Source organism: Amphiura filiformis, chromosome 12, assembly GCF_039555335.1.
Source record: "Amphiura filiformis chromosome 12, Afil_fr2py, whole genome shotgun sequence".
In the NCBI taxonomy this organism is placed as follows: Eukaryota; Metazoa; Echinodermata; class Ophiuroidea; order Amphilepidida; family Amphiuridae; genus Amphiura; species Amphiura filiformis.
In genome coordinates this window covers 62,377,556-62,404,220 of record NC_092639.1, presented here as the reverse complement: position 1 = coordinate 62,404,220, position 26,665 = coordinate 62,377,556, and the positions used below count along the sequence as shown (strand labels likewise).

The window sequence follows — 26,665 nt, the reverse complement described above, 5'->3', positions numbered from 1 at the left end:
AAACGTTCATACCCCAGCCCTTAAAGACTTTGTGGCAGAATATTACATCACCAACTACCCCCACGCACCCGACCCAACTAACCAAGACTCGTAATATACATATTTCCATTTTGCTTGACAAAACCAAGTGAATTTTTACTCACTACAATATTTCGTCCTTCATATCGGAGGAACATATCAGTTATACCTGAAGAAGTCCTCTGATGTGTATGTGAAGGACGAAATAATGTAGCTAGTAAAAATTCACTTTTTTGTCAAGCAAAATGGAAATAATTATTACGAAGTCTTGGTTAGTTGGGTAAAATCTTGTAAAGAGGGGTAGTTGGGTTTTTGGTTCAAAGTTTATTTCTTTTCCATCAAAAACACATTGCTTGCTTGAGTTATGTGGGTTTGCTTGTTTGTTTTGTTGGTTGTGTCTTTTTTGGTTAATTTATTTTCTTGAGTGTTTTGAGTTTTGTTTTTAAACATTTCTTTAAGTTTGAATAATAATGTAGATATTTGTTAACAATAGGTTATCAAAGCATGTACTGATGAAAGTATCGGTTTTTAGTACAATGTGAAACTAATACGTTCTGATGTTGTTTCGTTTTATATCATGTTTAGGGAAAAGGTGAGATTAACACCTACTGGCTCACAGGACAAGACCCATCCTACAAAATCGAGAAGAACTTGCCACCAAAGCAGATTCTGGATTAAACCCTGTATTTTTTACTTACTCTTCATATTTTTACTCATTTTCAATTGAAAGGATTTATCTGGTTTAATTGAAATTAGACGAATGATTATGATTGCTTGGAAATTTGTTAATGAGAATTACACCTTAATTTGTGATTGGTATAGGTTCTGCTTTTCAAAAGCACATAAAATGTTCATTTAGTACAAGGGATAGTAATTATATTATAGGTAGCGACGGACTGACATATTTTTTTTAAACTTTGCTCAGAGCAAGTTTAAAACTTAATATTTTACATTTACGTATATATTTTGTATGTAATCCTGATTTTCTTATTCAAATAAGGCTAACACAATATTTTTTCATCGATGAATTTCATCAGAATGTTTGATGCCTTTCAAAAACAAATTCATTTTGTCATCTGGACACAATATTTTATACATTTTGTGTATTTTATTTGATTTTCTTATTTCAAAAAGGACTGAAATAATATTTTATTGATGAATTTCATCAGGATTTTTAGTGCTATTATAATAATTCGTTTTGTCATCTGGAAACAATCGAATGTATTTTATCTTGATTTTCTTATTTTGAATAGGGTTAAAAGAATATATATTTTATCACTGATTTTCATCACAATTTTTGTGCTCATTAAAAAGATTTAATTTGTCACCTGTGGACCATCGTTTGGAATTATATCTGGATGTATGAACAAATCATAATATATAACATATGTCAATAAAAAACTGATCGTGCAACAATTGTTTATTTGTTGTTATTTTAGCATCTCTATAAGACAGAGTTTTGAACATGTTATCTTACCATATCTCGGTGCGTCTCTAGCACAACTTTGAACATAATGTTATTTTACCGTATCCCGGTGCATCTCTATATAAAGCAACTTTGAACATATGTTATTTTACCATACCCTGGTGCATCTCTATATAGCACAACTTTGAGCATAATGTTATCTTACCACATCCCGGTGCATCTCTATACAAGACAACATTGAACATAATGCTATTTTACCACATCCCGGTGCATCTCTATACAACACAACTTTGAACATAATGTTATCTTACCATATCCCGGTGCATCTCTATACAACACAACTTTGAACATATGTTATCTTACCATATCTCGGTGCATCTCCATACAACACAACTTTGAACATAATGCTATTTTACCATATCCCGGTGCATCTCTATACAACGCAACTTTGAACATAATGCTATTTTACCATATCCCGGTGCATCTCTACACAACACAACTTTGAACATAATGTTATTTTACCATATCTCGGTGCATCTCTATACAGCACAACTTTGAACATAATGTAATTTTACCATATCCCGGTGCATCTCTATACAACACAACTTTGAACATAATGCTATTTTACCATATCCCAGTGCATCTCTATACAACACAACATTGAACATAATGCTATTTTACCACATCCCGGTGCATCTCTATACAACACAACTTTGAACATAATGTTATCTTACCATATCCCGGTGCATCTCTATACAACACATTTCAATATCTATGCCTTCACGGAAACTTGGTTTAGATCTAACTGTGACGCAAATCTCATTGATTTGGAAGGTTACACTTCTGTTAATTCTCATAGAACCGATCAAAGAGGGGGAGGGGCTTCTCTTTTTATTGATAACAACATAGAGTTCATGATTAGAGATGATCTTACCATCAAGTGTGATAACTGCGATTTTATGTTCACAACTTTGAACATATGTTATCTTACCATATCTCGGTGCATCTTCATACAACACAACTTTGAACATAATGCTATTTTACCATATCCCGGTGCATCTCTATACAACGCAACTTTGAACATAATGCTAACTTCCCGGTGATCTCTATACAACACAACTTTGAACATATGTTATCTTACCATATCTCAGTGCATCTCCATACAACACAACTTTGAACATAATGCTATTTTAATACCATATCCCGGTGCATCTCTATACAACACAACTTTGAACATGTTATTTTACCATATCCCGGTGCATCTCTATACAACACAACTTTGAACATAATGCTATTTTACCATATCCCAGTGCATCTCTATACAACACAACTTTGAACATAATGTTATCTTACCATATCCCGGTGCATCTCTATACAACACAACTTTGAACATATGTTATCTTACCATATCCCGGTGCATCTCTATACAACGCAACTTTGAACATAATGCTATTTTACCATATCCCGGTGCATCTCTATACAACACAACTTTGAACAAATAATGTTATCTTACCATATCCTGGTGCATCTCTATACAACAAACTCTGTCTGAACATAATGTTATCTTACCATATCCCGGTGCATCTCTATACAACAAACTTTGAACATATAATGTTATTTTACCATATCCCGGTGCATCTCTATACAACACAACTTTGAACATAATGTTATTTTACCACATCTCGGTGCATCTCTATACAACACAACTTTGAACATAATGCTATTTTACCATATCTCGGTGCATCTCTATACAACGCAACTTTGAACATAATGTTATTTTACCATATCCCGGTGCATCTCTATACAACACAACTTTGAACATATGTTATCTTACCATATCCCGGTGCATCTCTATACAACACAATTTTGAACATATAATGTTATTTTACCATATCCCGGTGCATCTCTATACAACACAATTTTGAACATATAATGTTATTTTACCATATCCCGGTGCATATACAACACAACTTTGAACATAATGTTATTTTACCATATCTCGGTGCATATCTATACAAGACAACTTTGAACATAATTATAATGTTATCTTACCATATCCCGGCACATCCCTATACAACACAACTTTGAACATAATGCTATTTTACCGCATCTCTACACAACACAACTTTGAACATATGTTATCTTATCATATTCCGGTGCATCTGTATACATATCAACTTTGAACATGTTATTTTACCGTATCCTAGTACGCCTCTATATAACACAGCTTTGAACATGTTATTTTACCAAATCCTGGTGCATCTCCATAAAACACAACTTTGATCATTATAATGTTCTCAGAATCTTCTTTCCTATACTTTTGTACAGAGTTGAAGAGTCTAATATAATCAACACTTGGACTCAAAACTTGAACTGTGTTGGATAGGCTCACTTTTTCCCAAAAAATTTTGTTTTCTACAATTGTTTGACCAAAACTCATTTTTGACTTGCTCATTTTTGACCAAAATCACATTTTTGACCAAAAATCACATTTTTGACAAAAAACACAACTTTGAACATATAATGTTATCTTACCATATCCCGGTGCATCTTTATACAACACAACTTTGAACATATGTTATCTTACCATATCTCGGTGCATCTCTATACAACACAACTTTGAACAAATAATGTTATCTTACCATATCCTGGTGCATCTCTATACAACACAACTTTGAACATAATGTTATTTTACCATATCCCGGTGCATCTCTATACAACACAACTTTGAACATATGTTATCTTACCATATCCCGGTGCATCTCTATACAACACAACTTTGAACATAATGTTATTTTACCATATCTCGGTGCATCTCTATACAACACAACTTTGAACATTATGTTATCTTACCATATCCCGGTGCATCTCTATACAACACAACTTTGAACATATAATGTTATTTTACCATATCCCGGTGCATATACAACACAACTTTGAACATAATGTTATTTTACCATATCTCGGTGCATATCTATACAAGACAACTTTGAACATAATTATAATGTTATCTTACCATATCCCGGTGCATCCCTATACAACACAACTTTGAACATAATGCTATTTTACCATATCCCGGTGCATCTCTACACAACACAACTTTGAACATATGTTATCTTATCATATTCCGGTGCATCTGTATACATATCAACTTTGAACATGTTATTTTACCGTATCCTAGTACGCCTCTATATAACACAGCTTTGCACATGTTATTTTACCAAATCCTGGTGCATCTCCATAAAACACAACTTTGATCATTATTATGTTCTCAGAATCTTCTTTCCTATACTTTTGTACAGAGTTGAAGAGTCTAATATAATCAACACTTGGACTCAAAACTTGAACTGTGTTGGATAGGCTCACTTTTTCCCAAAAAATTTTGTTTTCTACAATTTTTTGACCAAAACTCATTTTTGACCAAAACTCATTTTTGACCAAAATCACATTTTTGACCAAAAATCACATTTTTGACAAAAATCACATCTTTGACCAAAAAATCACATTTTTGACCAAAAGTCATGTTTTTGACCAAGAAAAGATTCTGAAAACATAATAATGATAAAATCGATTGGATGGTTTTTTCATCCAATACAAAATTTATTGGTCTCGCTATGAGTTTAAAAATATTGGACTCGACTTCGTCTTGTCCAATATTTTAAAACTCTTAGCTCGACCAATAAATTTGTGTATTGGGTTCAAACCATTGCAATTTTATATCATACTGTTATTTTACCTTATCGGAGTGCATCTCTATAACACAACTCTGCAGTTCTGAACATGTTATTTTTCCAAATTCTGGTGCATCTCTAATTATACAATTTTGAACATGTCATCATGAAGACATCGATCAAGAAAAGTACTGGTGCTATAATAACAATCAACCAAGCATGATCAGAGGGACAGCATCAAGGAAGGAATGTTAAGGGATCTAGAATGAGCGTTTATGGCGTTTCGACAGTATTTTTTGTGGGACATGAGAGCACCTCAGACGTATCGAATTGCATTCTGAATACGAAGCATGTCTTTCTGATATCAAATAATTTTCATTTTTGAAATTCACGATATAATACAAATTTTACGACAAATTATAAAAATTTGATATTTTTCAAATTTCTGATATATAACAGTCCTCGAAGTAAATTATATAAATCTAATGATATATTCTTAAAGTGTATGTAGCAGGGAGGAAAAGCCGACGGTCAATTGAAAATGTTGACCTTTCATATTGAAGATATGGATTTTTTCCCAAAAAGACCTAATTTTTTTTTTGCTGTTTTGGGAAAAAAATCCATATCTTCAATACGAAAGGTCAAAATTTCAATTGATCGTCGGCTTTTCATCCCACCTACATACACTTTAAGTATAAATCATCAGATTTATAAAGTTTACTTCAAGTACTTCAAGTACTGTTAAATATTAAAAATATCAATTTTTAATGATTTGCCATAAAATGTGTATTAAATTGCGAATTTCAAAATTATTTGATATCAGAATGACATTCTTCGTATTCAGAATGCAATTCGATATGTCTGATGTGCTCTAATGTCCCAAAATAAATACTGTCCAAACGTTCATACCCCTTCCCTTAAGGGCAAATTGACTCAATCTTTATCATGGAGTGGTTAAAAAGGATGATTGCAGTGGAATTTGAACACTTGTAATTTTTTTCAATTATTCGATATTTCAAAACTAGAGTCAGATACAAAAATATGATATAATCACACATAAAATGTTTTTTCAAGATGTATTTTATTTTACAAACAATACATGAATGCACATATATTTTTTCCAAGACTAAAATGCCAGGATTATAATAGCCAGCTATTTTTTCCTGACTCTTAACATTCAAATATTTTGTAGTGTCTCAAAAAGAATTTTCCATTTCAGATCAGTTTTATACACATTGATGATACAAGGAATAATTTTAACAGAGTAAACATTTTTGTAATAAATAAGTATCAAGATACAAACTGCAATACATAATATAAACACAGCCAAAATAAAAAGTCTCCACTAGTTCCATCCCCATTTAATCAACCTTCGATGGAAAGTGTATTGAAAATTATTATATGGATTATTTTGCCATAAACTCACCAGACTCTTGATTAAATGGGGTTGGAACTAGTGGAGACTTTTTATTTTGGCTGTTTATATAAACAAATAGGCAGTTTGGCATAGAGTTTGGCATAATACATTGCATTGTCGCATCTGTAAAGAAACATCTTTCATACATACACTCTATGTAACAGCGCACGTGATTGGTCGAGAGCCGGGCATAATCAACGTTTATGCCCGGTGACCCAGATGTGATATCACAGGGTAGGGTAGGAAAAATGAAGGAAAATCATGTTTATTAATTATGTCACTTGTAATTTATTTGTTTATTTATTTTGATGAAATATGAATCACAAAACATTCTGATATGTATGAACGGGGTTCATTCATATATTTTCATGACTAAACAGTTGTTTATGTAGTTGCTGACAGGGCCCCTTGATATTTTTTTCTTTTTCTTCTTTTAATAGCACCTCCCACAGAACCAAAAAAAGGTCAGAGTATCGCCTTATGTCTCCATTGCTTGTAGCCGTGGATCTGCATCTCTGGTAGGCACTTGGGCTACTTTATCAGAGCCCTTTATCTTAAATCTACCTCTGCTCAATGCATTCCCCATATCATATCATTACTCCCCTACATTACTAATATTGGTGTTTATCTTATAAATATTACTTATTTGATGTATTTATAATAATACAATTTCAGCTGAGATGTAATTCATAAAAGTTTCAAAAAAATCCTTATATAATTATGCAAAAGTTTATATCATTATAACATGCATGCATATTAAGTATTATTATATAAGTTTCATATAATACATTCTACTCCCATATGTTCTCATGGGAAATCATGTTAATATTTTAAATATCTGACTACTGGCATAATGTGTACATTTATAACAGAATTTGACTGGGATACCATAATATCTTTGCACGTCGCTGGTGGATGGAAACAATATGTGACCTACTCACACAAAATGAGCGTAAAGTTGCAAGTTGGCAGTTTTGAGATGTTCCAACTTTTGAGTTGATGTTCTTTACTTGAAGACACCTGTATTGGCAGTGGTATGTCCTTTGTGAATGGGGACAGAACTGAATACAAATTACAGCATATTATGTCCCCATAGGCCTCATTCATGCAGGACATACCACTGACTATTATACAGGTGTTCCAAAACAGAGAACAGCTACTCAAACGTCTCTAAACCACCAACTTGCGACTTAACACTCATTTTGTAGGAACAGGTTACATATTGTACCTCCAGATTGTTAAAAAAAGTACTCTTGGAGCTTGTAGAGATTTAAACTTCAATGCAGAATGCACTTTTTCAGCCCCCCCCCCCCGACTCAAACTTGGTCAAGATAAGCTTGAGATGCTTAAAACTTTCCAAACTTGCACTCTAGCACACTGAGTACAATATTTTCACTCATTGAAAGTGTCAATCATACAAGTCTTCCAACAAATGCTTTTAAAACACATTTTTTACCAATAGTTTCCTTTTTTTAAACAAATTGGGGGGGGGGGGTTAAAGTGGCCACTGTGCACCACAAAACAAAAGTACGTAGCAGTTTTGAGACATGCTTTTTTCATAAATGCTCAGTCTCAAAGATTTAAAATGACAATTGTCTTTTGATTTTCACTCTTTGCCAGAAATGCTGAAGGTACACTATTTTTGGTACCAATGGATGATAATCCAAATAGCAGGTTTTCCATAATGTTACTCGTATGCAGATACACTGAGTCCACTTTCTAGGCACTCTGTGAAATCTGTCCAACTGAAATCATAAAGCTTCTGGCCTTAGGTAATTTGTACAAAAATACAACAATATGCAAAATATAATAATAAATAAAAACCACACATGACACATATTAAGCAATTTCAAATATAAAATGAATACAAAGTATAAGCACCTGTTATTTATAGTCAAGGAACAGAGATTGAAGTACAACTGAAACGTTGCATATTAATGCATTTTGTTTGTTTCCCGTAACAGAGGAATGTATGTAGTTTCCATACTGCGGAAGGTACGATGTTGCTCATGGGTCGACTATAAGTGAGGGGTGAAAAGTAGCAAATATGGTGTGAGCGTACACAAAAGGAAGTTTGTGTGTAACTGTAAGCACTGACAAGTTGAGCTCTCCATGTACGCTCAGATAAGCGAGGTCACTACAGTTTGTCCACTCTCAAGTACAAAGTGACAACGCGTGCGTATACGGCGCGTAAACAGTGCGCAGTGCTGCATCTCTGCTGCAGGTATGCGTGCCTTCAAAGTCGGCACAGTGTGTGTGTCCGCATCGGTACTTTGTACTTCAGAGTGGACTGACTGTAGGTATGAACACTGCACCTGTGTCAGCTGAATTGAAAGCATGCACAGACATGGAGCGCTCCAGTCTGTTTAATTAATATATGGTAATTTCATATTCTGCCAGGTGCAAAGGCACCCTTTGGCAAATTGAGATGAGGTCAAAGGTCACACATGGGAATTAAGTCATTCCTCTAGTCCCAAGGAATAAAAACATTAATGAAGAATAAGTCAACAAGTATTTATTACCAATGGACATGGGTCAAATTTTCAAAATGCTCCCAATTGAATTAAAAAAATAGTCTAACATTATTCATTTTACAAATCAATACAAAAAGGAATAGTTTGCTATATTTGAGAAATTATCTTATTCGCCAGCGAAGTGGTTCCATAACTCCCTGGTAACTGGATCACGCACCTTTTGGAATTGATAGTACATGTCATAGACTTTGTGTTGCAATCATTTCGATTAAGATTTAGGACTCAAAAGCGTGATCCAGTTGACATTACACATAAAACTTTGCTGGCGAATTTCAGGATCAGGGGCCCCAAGTTCAACAACCCTACAGAGTACCCTTGGTAGTTTATAGGTCATAAACATTAAATCTACACTCTGTAGATAAGGCAAACAATGTAAAACATAATTTGTTTCCTTTTGTCACAACAGATAATTTGAGACTATTTACATTTTAATTGATGTATTTTGACCTATATCTCATTAATTAGGCAATCTGTTTTTGTATTGGTATTGGTAAGGACCAGAAGAACAACTTGTGATATTTTATAACTTGATTATATAAGTATTTAAAATCAAATCCTTTGACCTCAACAATTTCCGCAAGGGTGCCTTCTGAATCTACACTCCTGGCTGTTACAAAACAATACATAAGTAAGCAACTGTGGATGTGATCAAGCAAAATCAGTCGGAACTCAGAAATATTGATTTTGAGATATAGCCAAAGAAAAGAAATGTTTCCTTTTGTTTTGGAAACTATTTAATTGCTCATATCTTTGGAACTGGTTGTTCAATTTCAATACGGTTTTCTGCAAAATGCAGCTTTGTAAATGCCTTTTACTATATTTAACATTTCCAATTTCCGACTGATTTTGCTTGATCGCATCACATTTAACCATATTCCTTGAATATTAGGTTTCTCTCTCATTACAATAATTTTTTTCAATTCTTCCAAGTCCAAGCTGTGCATCGAATGCACACAGGTGTGAATGCAAAATTAATAAACAATTGTACTGATTGGCTGATCAACAATCAAGACAATAACAAAGTTGACCCATTGGTTATCGGCGCATTAAAGGGAGAAGACTTAAGACTCATCTATGCGATCAATGATCATAACCTGAAACTTGGAAGAGTTAAACAATTTACTGCAGTATACTGATATAGCACAATGTGATGCAGTCAAATAAAATGAATAATTTGACTCCAAAATTGGGCTATTCCAGTTGAAATCCATACACCCACTATGGAAGACAATGATCTTATTCTCCCACACAGCGAGTGTGAATTTCAAACTTTCGCCCATTCAGGTAACCCAATTTGAAATTCACACTAGTGTGGGAAATTAAGGTCATGTATTCCATAGGGGTGTATGGATTTCACTGGAATAGCCCATTGATCCTGTGATGTAGCCAGAGCAATCGTTCAATTCTGGTTTTTTTAGCACCATCGTTTAAATATCTCGTTGTGGTTTTCCACATACTGATGAACTGAAATAAATATAAAATGTTCAAAATCTGTCAAATCGGCCATTTTTAGGTAAAAATATCAAACATGCATGGGTCCCGATTTGAGAAATAAAATTGTCAAGAACTGTTAAATCAGCCGTTTTTTTAAGGTAAAAAAATCCCTTAATATGGGAAGGGGTATCAGAGTCCCAGCACCCTTGTTAAACTGTAATTTGAGTGCCCCCTGGTTTTCTCATACTGCTGAACCACACATAACTATAAACTGGCCCTTTGAATATTAAAAGGTAATTAAAGGGCACTGTGTTATTATCTACAAACATATTTACAGACCCCAGAAAATCCCAAGTGAAAAGCAGTGTTCGGGTTTTTACTTGCAATGGCATAATTATTATATAACATGAGAATATTTAATACACTTAAGGGATCTAGAATGAGCGTTTATTGCGTTTCGACAGTATTTTTTGTGGGACATGAGAGCCCCTCAGACCTATCGAATTGCATTCTGAATCTGAAGCATGTCTTTCTGATATCAAATAATTTTCATTTTTGAAAATCACAATATAATACAAATTTTATGACAAATTATAAAAATTTGATATTTTTCAAATTTTCGATATATAACAGTCCTCGAAGTAAATTATATAAATCTAATGATATATTCTTAAAGTGTATGTAGCAGGGAGGAAAAGCCGACGGTCAATTGAAAAATTTGACATTTCATATTGAAGATATGGATTTTTTTCCCAAAAAGACCTTTTTTTTTTGGTGTTTTGGAAAAAAAAAATCCATATCTTCAATACGAAAGGTCAAAATTTTCAATTGATCGTCGGCTTTTCATCCCACCTACATACTCTTTAAGTATAAATCATCAGATTTATAAAGTTTACTTCGAGTACTGTTAAATATCAAAAATATCAATTTTAATGATTTGCCATAAAATGTGTATTAAATTGCAATTTCAAAAACCAAAATTATTTGATATCAGAAAGACATTCTCCGTATTCATAATGCACTTCGATATGTCTGATGTGCTCCAATGTCCCAAAATAAATACTGTCCAAACGTTCATACCCCAGCCCTTAATGCCCATTACTATTATTAAGGCAGTAAAATATGCCAACACTGACCCAACACCGACTTCTTGGCACCATGTTATTATTTGAAGGTCTTTGGGTACTATAGGTTTTTAATTGTGATGGCAAAATTAATATTGTACATATAGTAATATATTTGGTGTCCATAATTACACTACCAGATTCCTATTGTGGCCGTCTGCACAGGTGCACTGTAAGGGAGTACCAGTGTATAGTGCAGAACCAATGCTGGTGTATCCTGTTGGTACTGTGTAGTACTATGAGTGAACCAGTCAGGTACCCTGGTACACGCTGCCACAATAGATTCTTGCAGTGTAGTAATGCAATAAAATAAACCAGCCAAAGAAAATCTACCCTTTTGCCATAAATACACCTGTTCTGCGGGCAGACAGACCATGCAAGTAGGGTCAAGTGGACATTTTGTTCACACAAATGTCTAAAATGATCCTAAAAACAAAAATCTGTCACTCGCTTCAATTGCACTGTTTCACATTAAAATTCATCTACTTTTGAAAAACAAAATGGCTGATTTTACATGCATACAGCGCAAAATAATTTACAAGATCAGACCGATTTCTTAATTACAGGTTATTACACCAAAATTATACATAATATGTATACAGTATTTACAATTAATGTTCATCAAATGAGGCATAAGTTTCATGACCAATGAAATATTATAGTAGCAATGCAAGGAAAAGTTAACTTGGGTAGTCCAATGGTATAACTATTGATCAGTAATTGTGAGGTCTGGTATTCAAACCCTGCTGAGTCCTGATTTTTTCTGCTTTCTCAATTTATATATGTCAACTTGCCTCAGTTTTATAATAAAGTCATTTAAAAGTAAATGCTGTTCAGAAATACAATTTTTAAATGAGTATACATTCATATAGAATATTTCCACATGAATGAGTTGAAACGGATGACGAGATAAACTGCAGTTACAAAGATGAGCATCAGTCCTTGATGGTTTGTATTTCTGAAATCCGTCAGATAGTCTACAGCAAGTCCATGTACACATTTATAAGCTAAATGAGCAGAATTTTATACATAATATTTGACAGGCCTCATTGGTGGCCTATGTAACTACTACACCTGCAGAAACAACCTGCCAATTGCTTCCTGTGTTACATCTGGTCTTCTTTTCCCAGGATAGAAGTATCCCTTTCCCCTGCAAGACAAAAAAAAATGAATAGAAATAAAAAATAATAAATAAAATCATTCATGCTCAGCTAGAGGATGATGGCTTAGTGGTTAAGTGATTTGACCCGTAATCAAAGGGTCGTGGGTTCAAGTCACATGGCGGCTGACATATTGTGTTGTTTTGCTTCATTTCATACAGTGTAAATGGGTACCAGATTATGCTGGGAAGGTAAACAGACTTGTTGTGCAGGAGGAGGGTCATACATCTGCATCAATATTATACATAGAGGAGTCTGGCACCAAATAACTTTAAAAGAGAGATGGGCACTCCAGTCTGTTACCTTTTACACACAACTGGAAAACTGTATTATTTTATTATTTTTCTAACATCAGGCACATTATTTAGAGATTAATGACTGCGCATCAGTTTTGAAAGTATAACTGAAAAATAACTGATGCAAAGTCATTAAACTCATTCATAACCGTCACTCTTCAATTTGTTTGAATCCATCTCCATCTGTATAATATTATCATATTTTTTAAACAAAAGACAAACTTTATCTTTTATTTTTTTCCCTCTAAAAAATCAAATGGCTGATCCGCTAGCAAACTAATTACAAACTCTTTTAAGAGAATATTTCCAGAAGTCATTAATGTTACGCAGAGGTACACTGTTGTTTATACTAACTGCACACCGTATTCACGTTTTGGCAAATAAGTAAGTTTGATCGGGCTTGTGCATCACATATATATTCATAAGGTTATGAATTATCAATAAATGATACTGTATCGCCTGTCAATATACCAATATTTGCTTTGATTTATCCATTACTTGTTTTGGTCAAATATCATAAATTGAACCTGACACAAAAATTTTACCAGAAAAGGACTCACCTAGAGTTTTAAATTTCTCCGTTAATTTTGATGATCCCAATGTGATGGTTACTTCATATTCTGTATTAGGCAACAAGTTGGCAACTCGAAGTGGATCTTCTCTATACAAAATTTCTTCAGACCTGCTGCTATTCATATCTTGAATAGTGTATGCTGCTGTTTGTCCAAGAAGGTCACCACTGCGTACCATGTAGAACAACACAGCATCATTTAGAGGGTAAATAATTGCCTCCAATCCTGCCAAACAAAAAGTTGTTATTCATTACAATTATTCACATCTAATCAGATTATATGATATCTTGTATTTCAAACCATACAAGTACTGTACTACAAATTTGTAAATTTTGAGACAATAATTAATATTTATGTGATAGAGGAATATTTTTCCCAAATATGGACATTTGTTTTACTAATAACATTGTATATCAGTTCGGGGGCACTCGTAATTCACTGACGTCTCTGATTTCAAAGACGGGTCAGTGTTTTCACATACGGGGGGTCTGTGATATCACATGCGTCGAGCTTTGTTGACAGCTGGGCACTCGATGCAGCACATCGGAACGAAGCTGAGTGTATTAGAATAAGCTTTCCTATGTTTAGCAAATATCTTCCTGTGCAAAAATTATATCTATCTGTGCAAATTCTGACGAATGGTCCCAGAACACACTTAGATTGCAATGGCCAAAATCAAATGTTTTGAAGTAAACAAAATTCCAAAAGTACCTGAGCCTGCGCTCTAATTCGTGAATTGGATAGTAAAATTAGCAGGCATTCAACTTGGGCTAGCTACAACCCTGATAAGGCCTACTCACAAAATTATTCCCACTGCGCTGGCACGTTCACCAAAATTACTAATATCGTTTGCGACTGGGTTTTGAAACTAGGGAGTATGTGATTTATGAGACATCTCTGAAATATGATACTGTCTAGCAGTCTGTTACCTTTTACACTCAACTGGAAAACTCTATTATTTTTCTAACATCAGGCACATTATTTAGAAATTAATGACTGCACATCAATATTGAAGGTATAACTGAAAAATAACTGATGCAAAGTCGTTAAACTCATTCATAACCGTCATTCTTCAATTTGTTTGAATCCATCTCCATCTGTATAATATTATCATATTTTTTTAAAACAAAATACAAACTTTATCTTTTATTTTTTCCTCTCTAAAAAATCAAATGGCTGATCAGCTAGCAAACCAATTACAAACTCTTTTTAGAGAGTATTTCCATACCATGCATGCGCAGAAGTCATTAATGTTACGCAGAGGTACACTATTGTTTATACTAACCGCACACCGTGTTCACGTTTTGGCAAATAAGTAAGTTTGATTGGGGCTCGTGCATCACATATATATTCATAAGGTTATGAATTATCAATAAATGATACTGTATCGCCTGTCAATATACCAATATTTGCTTTGATTTATCCATTATTTGTTTTGGTCACATATCATAAATTAAACCTGAAACCAAATTTCTACCAAAAAAGAACTCACCTAGAGTTTTAAATTTCTCCGTTAATTTTGATGATCCCAATGTGATGGTTACTTCATATTCTGTATTAGGCAACAAGTTGGCAACTCGAAGTGGATCTTCTCTATACAAAATTTCTTCAGACCTGCTGCTATTCATATCTTGAATAGTGTATGCTGCTGTTTGTCCAAGAAGGTCACCACTGCGTACCATGTAGAACAACACAGCATCATTTAGAGGGTAAATAATTGCCTCCAATCCTGCCAAACAAAAAGTTGTTATTCATTACAATTATTCACATCTAATCAGATTATATGATATCTTGTATTTCAAACCATACAAGTACTGTACTACAAATTTGTAAATTTTGAGACAATAATTAATATTTATGTGATAGAGGAATATTTTTCCCAAATATGGACATTTGTTTTACTAATAACATTGTATATCAGTTCGGGGGCACTCGTAATTCACGGACGTCTCTGATTTCAAAACGGGTCAGTGTTTTTCACATACTGGGGTCTGTGATATCACATGCGCGTCGAGCTTTGTTGACAGCTGGGCACTCGATGCAGCACATCGGAACGAAGCTGAGTGTATTAGAATAAGCTTTCCTATGTTTAGCAAATATCTTCCTGTGCAAAAATTATATCTATCTGTGCAAATTCTAACGAATGGTCCCAGAACACACTTAGATTGCAATGGCCAAAATCAAATGTTTTGAAGTAAACAAAATTCCAAAAGTACCTGAGCCTGCGCTCTAATTCGTGAATTGGATAGTAAAATTAGCAGGCATTCAACTTGGGCTAGCTACAACCCTGATAAGGCCTACTCACAAAATTATTCCCACTGCGCTGGCACGTTCACCAAAATTACTAATATCGTTTGCGACTGGGTTTTGAAACTAGGGAGTATGTGATTTATGAGACATCTCTGAAATATGATACTGTCTAGCAATATGCTTTCTGTACAAATTGACCACATATGAATGTGACATTAAAAATGAACCATACCAATGGATTGTTCCATTTAAATGAGCCAATCCACACGCCATGTTTATTGGACACCCCTCTAAAAATCAGTAGTAATGCCATCTTACAACCATTGCCTCTCATGATCATATGAAGAGCTTTGTTGCAAAACCCCTTACATGTACATCCAATTGATGTTGATGATCTAAAAGTGCAACTAGAATCTAACCTAAAATCTGTTGCTAACTGGTTTAAAGCTAATAAGCTCACATTAAATACTGATAAAACTAAGTTTATGATTTTTGGAACTAATCAAACACTTAATCATTACAATGACATAACTCTCACATTTAATGACAAAATTATTGAAAGAGTTGATGTTTTCAAATATCTTGGTATTAAGTTTGATAGTAATATGTCTTGGTCATCACATATTGATTATTTATCTGGAAATGTTTCCAAGAGAATTGGTGTTGTGAAAGCGTGCAAAGTATTTCCTTCCTCATAAAACCTTAGTTATGCTCTCTAATGCACTTGTAATTCCACATTTCGACTATGCCAGCAGTGTTTGGTCTAACTGTTCTGCAACTAATCAATATCAGCTTCAAGTACTTCACAACAGATTAGCTAGAACAATTCTCTTTGCTGATATCAGAACACCAGTAGATGATATGTTAAATTCTTTAAATTGGATTAAACTTTGTGATAGATGGTCTAATCACATGATTATTCTTACCTTTAAATGTATCAAAAATATTTGTCCTGAATATTTATGTAATCAATTTGAATTTGTTCATAATGCTCATGATCACAATACAAGGAGTCATTCTTCTAACACATTGATTGTGCCTAAATACAATTCTAATAGTGGTAAGCGTACATTTATTGTAAGAGCTGCAAACTTATGGAATAACTTATCACCATCATATCGTGTAAACCTTGAAACTCTGTCTTTGCATCAATTCAAGACATGCATCATTACTTCTGCTAAATCATAATCATTTATTTTTATATTGTATGTATTTTTAGATTTATATCGTTCATGTACTTGGGATGCATTTATTTTCTTTCATAATTATTATTGATGTTTTTGTATACATTTTAAATATCATGTTATTTTGTAAATATTCTGTAATAATGCTGTAAATATCATTGTATGAGGGCCTGCTTGGAAAGCAGTGCTTGCCACTGAAGTAGTTTAAATCCCTCAATAAAGATTTCACAAATCAAATAAAAAAATTGAGCACTTTTAAGAACACATCAAAAATATCACTGATATAAGGGGTTTTCAACAAAAGCAGTTTTTGGCGGGATACTCATCCTACCCAAGCATCCTGCCAAAAACTGCTGTCGTTGCAAACCCCCTTATATCAGTACTTTTTTTGATGATTTGTTGATGTTTTCTCAAACTTGCACACATGGACGTAAGGGGTTTTGCAACAAAGCTCTTCATTTACTTGTGTAGGTCTATACCATACTATCATGACTATGATAATGTTGTACGGTATGACTTGTATCACACAGATACTGGCAAAACTCTGACAGACAATTTATTTGTGTTTATTAGATTTGTATGTTTTTAACTATTTTTATTGTTTTTCTTTTCTTTTTTAACATTTACTCTCACTGCAATTCACATAATAGTAGGCATGTCCACTAAAAATTGAAGTACATTTAAATTGATTCAGACCTAACTTATTGGCTTGGAATTGATGAAAGAAACATTTTGGCGTTTAAATAATCTTAATCGGACGTTTCATTCCAGAGATATGGCCTTTCGAGTGTCACGGTTTTATATAGGGCTGCTAGAACATGTTAAAAAGTTAAAGTCCAAAAGGAATACTAACAGAAAGTGCAACTTTAAGGTACTTTTTCTTAATGTATTTATTAACTAGCGTTATCTGGAACATTATATTTGCTTATAACAACATGAAAATAAGATCATCCTGAAAATTTAATCGATTTTGTTGACATACAACAAAAATATAAGACCTCAAAACCCATGGTTTGTTTGGTGAAACCTCAAGCATGATCATAGATGGCCGCCATGGAAAATATCTCCATAGAGGAGATGAACAATAAGTGCATTATTTCAAATGAATAGCGGTAGTCTTAAACATTGTTCAATCTTTTATGGTCAGCACATTTTATCTTCAAAATTATTATATTTCATCATGGCATAAGTTTGGTAACATTAATCACTACCAATTTTGAGAAATTTGCTCCAACTCAAAGGTTATCTTTACTACATTGAGCAATACACTGTGTGTGCATGTGCCCACTATGGTTTCCGAGAGTGTGTGGTTCCCAGTAGTTTCTCTCCCTATGGATATAGGTACACGGTCTGTAACACAGACTAGGTAGTGAAGTAGTGCACGGGAAGTAAAAGATTTGAGATGGGCATGGTAGGCTTAAACATTCTTAAATTTCTTAACATCCTGCACATTTTGTCTTCAAAAATAGTTAAATTTTATGAGTATGTAAGTTTGCTTGTCTGATTCACTCCAAATTCGGAGATAATTGCGTTTGAACACCTGATGCACGGAATGGTGTCACTTCAACCTGTTGTAGTTCTCATCTCATTAAATTTTTCATTAAAAAAAGTTGATCTCTTCATGAAGGAAGGTCCTCTCTATTTACTGACCAAACAGGAAAAAGTTTGGTTAATGTTTTCTGGTGGAATCAGGAATTTCTTGAAACACCCTGATATAGGCCCACATTTGGATCAAAACAAGTATATGCGCCATTTAACAGGCCTGGGATTTCTTGTATCGATCACTTTCTCCATAGACAATACGTGTGTGAGTGCACGCACACAGTAAATGAAAAATCGTTCTAGTGGAAACTGTATTAACAGTGGTCATCCCTAATAATAGGCCTAGTAGTTGTACTTATAGTAAAGTAAAAATTAAATTTAAATGAACATGTACAGCTGTCAACGATCCAACCTTGCATACTTATTGGAAATAATTACCAATGACAAGTGAGCTGGATCCACTTTTGCATTACGCACACATAGGCGCTCTTCACAGTGTACGTAGACAATTGTCATGCTGTTGACAGACCATTCAAATTAAATTTTTACTATAGTCACTGCTGGGACTAGCAAGTACCTAGAAAGACCACATTATAACATATACCATTTCTAATCATATTTAATTTATATCATATTATCATTCACTGTAAAACAATAACTCAAGCATTTTAATCATAATTACCTTCTATAAGATTATCAACTTCAGATGAAGACTGACTGTCATCATTTACAATAGATGCTGATAAGTGGTTTTCTGCTCCACCATCTAGTAAAAAAACACAAGAACAAATGTGATGTTATAGTACAGTCTGACTCTAAAATTCTAATTTTTCATGGGACACACACACACTCATCATGTCACAAACAGCACAGTGATATAAAATTGGAAGTATTTCAGCTCATATATAGATTCCTCTTATCTGATTGGTTAAAAGTGGAGTTATTCAAATAGCTGTGCCCCCTTTTTTCCAATAAGAAGGCGTCATAAGCAACTGTGCCTGGGGCATAGAATTGGATAGTCGCAACCTCGAATATACAGATCGCTCATATACATTACGCACCCACTTACGGCCGGCGTTTATTATGAGTGTTGTAAAAGAGACTAGTGGTCACAGTTCGCGATGGATTTGACCTCACCTTGCCGACGACCTTTCACTGTGTAGCACAGTGATTTGTTTGCAATCTGTTACATGTCAAACGATAAGTGATGTCAAACTTGGGATAAAATGGCTGAAAATTCAAGATTTCATCTCGTTGATGATGAAGAACTGAAGGTGATTTTGGATGCTGCTGATAGCAAAGGTACCATACTAAGCAACAAGTGAAGAACGCGGTGCATGGGTGAAGGTGTTTTCAAGATTATCGTACAGTCGGTGATGTCAAAACCATGACTATACCCTCAGCTTCGCATCGGGCATAGTCATGGTTTTGACATCACTTCGGACCTATAATTTTAACTGTGCCCCTCATAGCAGGCAAAATGTGTATACTATAATACATTAGTGTTGTATAGATACCACAGAATTAAAATCACCATCTTGATACAAGCATGGGGTAAAAATTGGGGTTATCTTTTGCAGTGCTTGCTACTAAACACACTTCATGGCATGACTAATGAATTGTTTTCTTTTGTTTCCATGTACCAAAGACCCAAATAGCCCCAATGTTTGCCCCATAACTGTTTACACTATTGCATGTAGCAGTATAGGGCCTTATATATTATATAGACCTTGGAACTGGTAATTTTTGGCTATCGAACTTTGCCTATTTCGTATGCCTACATTTGTTGTTTTTGTCCCTGCATACTGTCTAGTATGTGTTTTACTTGTTTCCCCACATCAAGTTGGTGTACCTTACACTTTTTCTTTCCTATTTTGATGTTAAATTATTCTTGATAAAAGTTCTATGTATCTTACCCATACTAGTTTCCTCAGTCGGCTCATATGCATTTTCAGCTTCTTCCAGCTTCGCTTCTGTATATAAATGGGCAAACATTAATTCAAAAAAACATTTAAATACAAAATCTCACATATTAGGGGCCATTTTAGGGTGAAAGTAGCATATGCTTAACTTTCTCTTAATTTTAAGACTTGCTTTACCGAGACTTTTTATGTTTTATTTGGTTACTGATAAGAACTCATAAACTCATACATATTCATAATGTTTAAGAATCAATCAAAGCAGGTGATGAAACAGTGAAATCCATGGCATATAAAACATTAGTTAGGCCGTGCTTAGAGTACTGCACAATAATCTGGGATGTATATCAGAAGGACTACAAACTTCAGCAGAAGGGGTTCAACGCCGATCAGCCAGATTTGTTTTAAACAATAACAAGAGGAAGGAGAGTGTCACTAAAATGCTGTCTCAACTTAAATGGGAGCCTTTGGAATACCACAGAGCAGCCCAGAGCCCAAGTCTGTCAACAAGTTATTTGCCGTCGACACCAGTCATTACCAATCGGTAATTTTAAGTTTAAAAGGCAATTAAAACATCCTTTTATGACATTTGTGAATAAGGTAAATGGTACTGGATATGATTTTCGTTGCCGTTCAAATGACAAATATCAATATATTTGCACTGTTCTATAAACTGGGGCATACATTGATACTTATCATTTGAACTGCAACAAAAACAACCATGCTATCAAGTTCTTCTAAATCTTACCATGACTAGGATCAAATTTTCTGAGCTCCAACTGCTCCTCAGCACTAGACTTGGATGAATCTAAACTTGCACCAGTTCTAAAAGAATCAAGAATACCACTGTCTGGCTCTGTAATAAAATTGAAGAAATATGATATATATTAACACTGCAAGAACCTGACATGATAGGTACATTAAGAACAAGCTTTAAAATAATGAATTTATTAAAGATAGACTGTGTAGCTGAACTAGTTGAGCATTGGACATATGTTACACAGGTCTTCAGCGATTGGTAAATTGATGTATCTTTGTAAAAAAGTTATATCAACATGGGGTTTTCAGTTTCTGAAAGCTCTAAATGTCCTCTTTAGAAACATATGTAAACCTCATTGTCGACCCTGACTCATTCCCCTTGATCAGTTTGTCAGAACACTGGCAGGCGGCAGTACAACTGCATAAAACATTGACATCACTACCAAAGTAAAGGTGAAACATAGTGTATACCATTTTTCACCCTGATGTATCAGAGCACATTTCAATATCGGCAGTTTTAAGTGGCGGATGCTCGAAACACTGTCGTACGCAACTACGCATGCACATGCTTAAAGATGTCAAATAGATGTGCATGCGAAACATCTACCTCAACGCGTTGATGTAACTGCCACATCAGGGTGAAAGATATTATAGTTTTTGTGAGCTTCCACTGAATATGCAATATTATGCATCTTATATGAAACAAGGCATATGTGACCATCAATCACAACTGAGCCCTGAAGTCGCCAATCATCATTTTTGAGATATTCAACCAAAATATTCTGCTTGAAATTAGCTTTAAAATTATGTATATCATGTCTATAGTACTTGACATTTAAGTAGTGAAAAATCAATAAAACAGTCAATAAATCCTTTATTTCCTATTGTTTATTGTTAAGTTCAATGGAGCTTATCTCAATAGTGGCACTGGTGACATCCGGGCTCAGTTGTGGTGGATGGTCACATATGACAGCTACTGATTCCTGTTAAAGTTTTATTGCTGAAGGTCAGCTTTTCAGTTAGACTATGACAGAAACCTTGTGGATATAAGAAACTCTTTGTAATGTTAACTAGTAATATTTTACTTGCCTTCATCAGGAAGTAGAACATCTTCTTCAATCTTACTTTCATCTCTCAAAACATTATTATCAGCACGATAATTGCCTTCATCTATAAACCAAACAAAATTAGTTTTCTCATTAGTATCATGGGATAATCGCTTTATAATACTTGTGGTGACAAAATTTGAATTGAATCGGTAAATCCCATAAGCCTTTGCTAGTACACCTGAGAACTCGTCATTTGACGTCATGCCGATCTGCGCCGATGCGCACATCATTTATCAAACATCGTCACTGTGCATTGCAAGTCGATGTGACATGAAATGACAAGTTCACAGGTGTACTTTCAAAGGCTTATGGGATTTACCAGAACGGGTCAATTGAAAACAAACTTTCTACCTATATCATGTTTACTCTACAGGTTTATAAATTATGTTACACAAGAGCTATTGTGGGTTAAGGGGTGCAAATGGAGAGATTTGGTGTATTTTTACTCCATTATTGCTAAGTTATTAAAGGATTTATTTTTTGCCCGAAAATCTTTTATGAGCAAAATATGTGTGCTATAAATAGTAATTTTAATACATACTTTCACCCTGAACATAATAGTGTAATAGAATAGCATTAGCTTACAATCCTTGGACCAAATGCACCCTCCTGTACACCCAAATTGATTGATCAAATTACAGGGGAATGAAAAATCACACATCTCACACTAGCATAATTTAACATAAAATTACAATGCAAACATAACATGCATAGGCAAATAAACCAGAGAAAAAAAACTCCAGACATGTGTGGGTAATTGAAGCCCAGACCTCTCGCAAACATAACATGCATAGGCAGATCAAATCACTGATCAAATTACTTCCAGTCGGGTCTGTTTATGTGTTGTAAAAATCTACTTGTGACAGTCATAGATTGCATTTTGCAAAAGTTACCATCCCTCTAGTCTTTAATAGTATAGGTTGTAATTTGCTTTAAGAATAAGTTATGCAATACATTAAGAGTCAGGTGAACTATCAGAACCAACCTCAAGAAAAATAATTTTCCAATGTGAGACAAAAAAATGAGGTAAAAAGCGTGTTTTTTTTGTGTCATGATTTTCAAGAAAGAGTCATTTTTTTCTGATCATAAATAACTTGCATAGTGTAGCTTTTCACAGTTTTTGCAAATCAAGTCCAAAATGTGTATTTCTTTTTTTTTTGGGCCAAAAAAATATTCATATTATATATCTGTGTACCTAATCAGTAATGGCTATGTCATTTTAATTGCAGGCCATAATTGACAACATATTTAGGCCATTAAATTTTAGGATTTTAAGTTTAAAAGGCAATTAAAACATCCTTTTATGACCATTGTGAATGAGGTAAATGGTACTGGATATAATCTATTTTCGTTGCCGTTCAAATGATAAATATCAATTTATTTGCACTGTTCTACAAACTGGGGCATACATTGATACTTATCATTTGAAATGCAACAAAAACAACCATGCTATCAAGTTCTTATAAATCTTACCATGATAAGTAACAAATTCTCTGGGCTCCAACTGCTCCTCAGCACTAGACTTGGATGAGTCTAAACTTGCATCAGTTCTAAAAGAATCAAGAATACCACTGTCTGGCTCTGTAATAAAATTGAAGAAATATGATTTATGATCTCGTACACTGGTATGTAATGTGTTGTTTGTATTGCATGACTGCTCATATCCATAAGTACCAGACTTGAGTCCTGTTTATCAGGGACAGTCTGTGTAGGTGAGTGGTAGAGCGCTCGCCCGACAAGCGAGAGGTCTGGGGTTCAAGTCCCCGCATAGGCAGGTATGTCTGGAGTTTTTTCTCTGGTATATCTGCCTAAGTGCCTATGCATGTTATGTTTCCATTTGTAATTTCATGTTTAATTGTGCTAATGTGCGATGCATAATTCTTCTTTCCCCTGTATATTGATATTTTAAGAATAACGATTAAGCATCATTAATTTGATCTCGTGCACTTGTTTGTAATGTTTAAATGTTTCAGTGTATGATGCGTAAGCCTCTTCCCTTGTTTGTATGATTATATTAGGCTGGCAGGTAAGCATCATTAATTGATCTCGTACACTGGTATGTAATGTGTTGTTTGTATTGTTTAGCCTGCATGACTGCTCATATCCATAAGTACCAGACTTGAGTCCTGTTTATCAGGGACAGTCTGTGTAGCTGAGTGGTAGAGCGCTCGCCCAACAAGCGAGAGGTCTGGGGTTCAAGTCCCCGCACAGGCAGGTATGTCAAATATACATATGCTGATATGTCCTTGTTCTACAAACTGGGTCTACTAAAAAGGGCAATTAGCTTCTCAAAACATACAATTTATAATATAGCATCTGTCAAAGGCATTAATTTTGCCCGTCCCAGGAGCAAACTGGCCGTCTAAAAATGACGGCCAGACGGGTGGCTAGCTAAGACCCTGATATTGATTAGGCAATATTTTTGCTGGTAAGGTGGAACTCATTTCGGGGGTGTCTTGACAAAATTTGGTTACACATGTGGACACAATTATACTTCACTGCCCCACCCACCCACCCACCCCAGGATTTCTTACCACGTATTGTTGCTGGTTTCTTGAAACAGCAGTAACCTTGGTGGTAGAGAATATACAGTATTAATACGAATACCACCATCAGTATCAAAACAACAGGCACTCCTACAGTAACTGTATAGAGAAATGAAAAGACAATTAGTTATTGGGCATTAAGGTTTATGTGTGGGATATAGAATAGAGTATCTAGTAGAGGATATCATATATGGTGAGGCCATTTAATTTCCAAATTGCCTGTGGGGACCACCCAACAGCAAAACTTAAGAACTTGAAGCTTAGTGAAAGTGAGGTGACAGACAATCCCTGTGAGCCTAACAATACATATGATCATACCCTAAGATGAAACAAAATAACACAAAATTACCTCTTTGCATTAATAAGAATAACATTTCTTGCAAATCCGCTGATAAAATACAGGCCTGCACAGCACTGGCAAAGCGAACTCAGTACAGTCATTGTTTACATGACAATTCACATGCATAGTAATCTATTGACTATATACACCGGTGTATTTAGGCGCAGAGGGTAGGATACAGAAAATATCTAGTCACTAGATTGGTGCTCATCCATCCAATGAAAGAATCTAGCTTGGTTATGATGAAATGTAAATGCAATGTGGGTAAACACCATCTAAACAAAACATATCTCAGGCGATTAATTATACTGGGGTAATGAGAAAAATGTAAGTGTATTTAATGAAAATCAGTACGAAAATAACTTGGTCCACTCACCAGGTATTTTGTTATTATCATCACCTGGTGTTTCTGTTTTTATTCCATCTTCTGGTTGAGCTGTTGTGACGCCTCTATTTTCATCATCAGGTGATGTAGTACTGTTGAGTGCTTCAGTTGCCATTGCTGTTGTTGCGAGTGGTACTGTGAATGAAGTGGACCAATTAATCACAAATATGTTAAAAATCATCATAAATATCCTAAAATGGGAGGTTTTTGAAGGTAATTTTATTCAGATATTTGATGGAATTTTAGTTGTACAGGTGCATTGAAAAGGGGTGATCTTAGACAGGTGCTAATCAGGTAGAATACAGTGAAAGTCAATCACCGCCAGTCGGCAGTGATAAGTAAGAGCTAGAGAACAATTCAAAGCACAAAACTGACCCCATTGTGACTTGAATATTCATAAAAGATAATGCAATAAGCCACACCCCATTCAAGTAGTAAAATTGCCTTGTTTAAATACTCAATCGACTGCTTTGATCATATATTCCATCTTCATGTATGTCTTCACTTTCATAAAACATTTACATGGCAATCAGCAAACTGGCTTCTTTCCACAGATATTTGAAAAAAAATGTTTCTCTATCCAAAGCTATCTAAATACAGTACACATTTTTCTGAATAAGATCAACAGGTCTCCAAATAAAGGCAGTTTTGGTGGTGGTTACATGGAGGCGGAGGTTCCACGGAGGTGGAATTTCAACAGAGGTGGAGTTTCAACAGAGGTGGCAGTTCAATAAAGTTGGGTCTCTGATTGGTAGATATGATCAAAGTAGCATCAATACTTATGCACATATCAAATGCATCCCCGGCCCCTGGGGACCCGGGGATGGTCCGGGACTTGACATCATGTGACCCGGGATTTGACTCAAAATGTATCCCGGGGAGCCGGGTGTTGGCGGGACTAGTATAAGACTTGACGCCTGCCAAAACCCCGGGAAAGTAGGCCGGGACTTTACCCGAGCCGGGCCGGGATTATGTCGTA

The 26,665-nt window shown here is 34.7% G+C and overlaps 2 protein-coding genes and 1 non-coding gene across 5 annotated transcripts in view; 2 read left to right on the top strand and 1 right to left on the bottom strand.

Annotated features, from left to right (window-relative positions):
- Positions 1 to 1,119, top strand: part of LOC140166992 (speract receptor-like) — a 73,877-nt gene extending 72,758 nt beyond the window's left edge. The window contains 1 exon segment of the mRNA XM_072190472.1: positions 604 to 1,119. Within this exon segment, the coding sequence (XP_072046573.1) occupies positions 604 to 696 (93 nt within the window). The 3' untranslated portion in view covers positions 697 to 1,119.
- A 10,390-nt stretch (positions 1,120 to 11,509) lies between these two features.
- Positions 11,510 to 26,665, bottom strand: part of LOC140166547 (uncharacterized) — a 35,904-nt gene continuing 20,748 nt past the window's right edge. For 2 of the 3 annotated variants that reach the window (XM_072190032.1, XM_072190033.1), the window contains 10 exons: positions 25,678 to 25,821; positions 24,950 to 25,060; positions 23,889 to 23,996; positions 22,396 to 22,476; positions 21,296 to 21,403; positions 20,545 to 20,601; positions 19,311 to 19,394; positions 15,145 to 15,381; positions 13,641 to 13,877; positions 11,510 to 12,774 (listed from right to left, as the gene is read on the bottom strand). In XM_072190032.1, coding sequence (XP_072046133.1) covers positions 12,731 to 12,774; positions 13,641 to 13,877; positions 15,145 to 15,381; positions 19,311 to 19,394; positions 20,545 to 20,601; positions 21,296 to 21,403; positions 22,396 to 22,476; positions 23,889 to 23,996; positions 24,950 to 25,060; positions 25,678 to 25,821 — 1,211 coding nt within the window. In that variant the 3' untranslated portion in view covers positions 11,510 to 12,730. The remainder of the gene's footprint in view (positions 12,775 to 13,640; positions 13,878 to 15,144; positions 15,382 to 19,310; positions 19,395 to 20,544; positions 20,602 to 21,295; positions 21,404 to 22,395; positions 22,477 to 23,888; positions 23,997 to 24,949; positions 25,061 to 25,677; positions 25,822 to 26,665) is intronic. The other variant, XM_072190034.1, reaches the window with a different exon arrangement.
- Trnav-aac (transfer RNA valine (anticodon AAC)) lies at positions 24,558 to 24,629 on the top strand. The gene has a single exon. It is a non-coding gene; the product is annotated as a tRNA-Val (tRNA).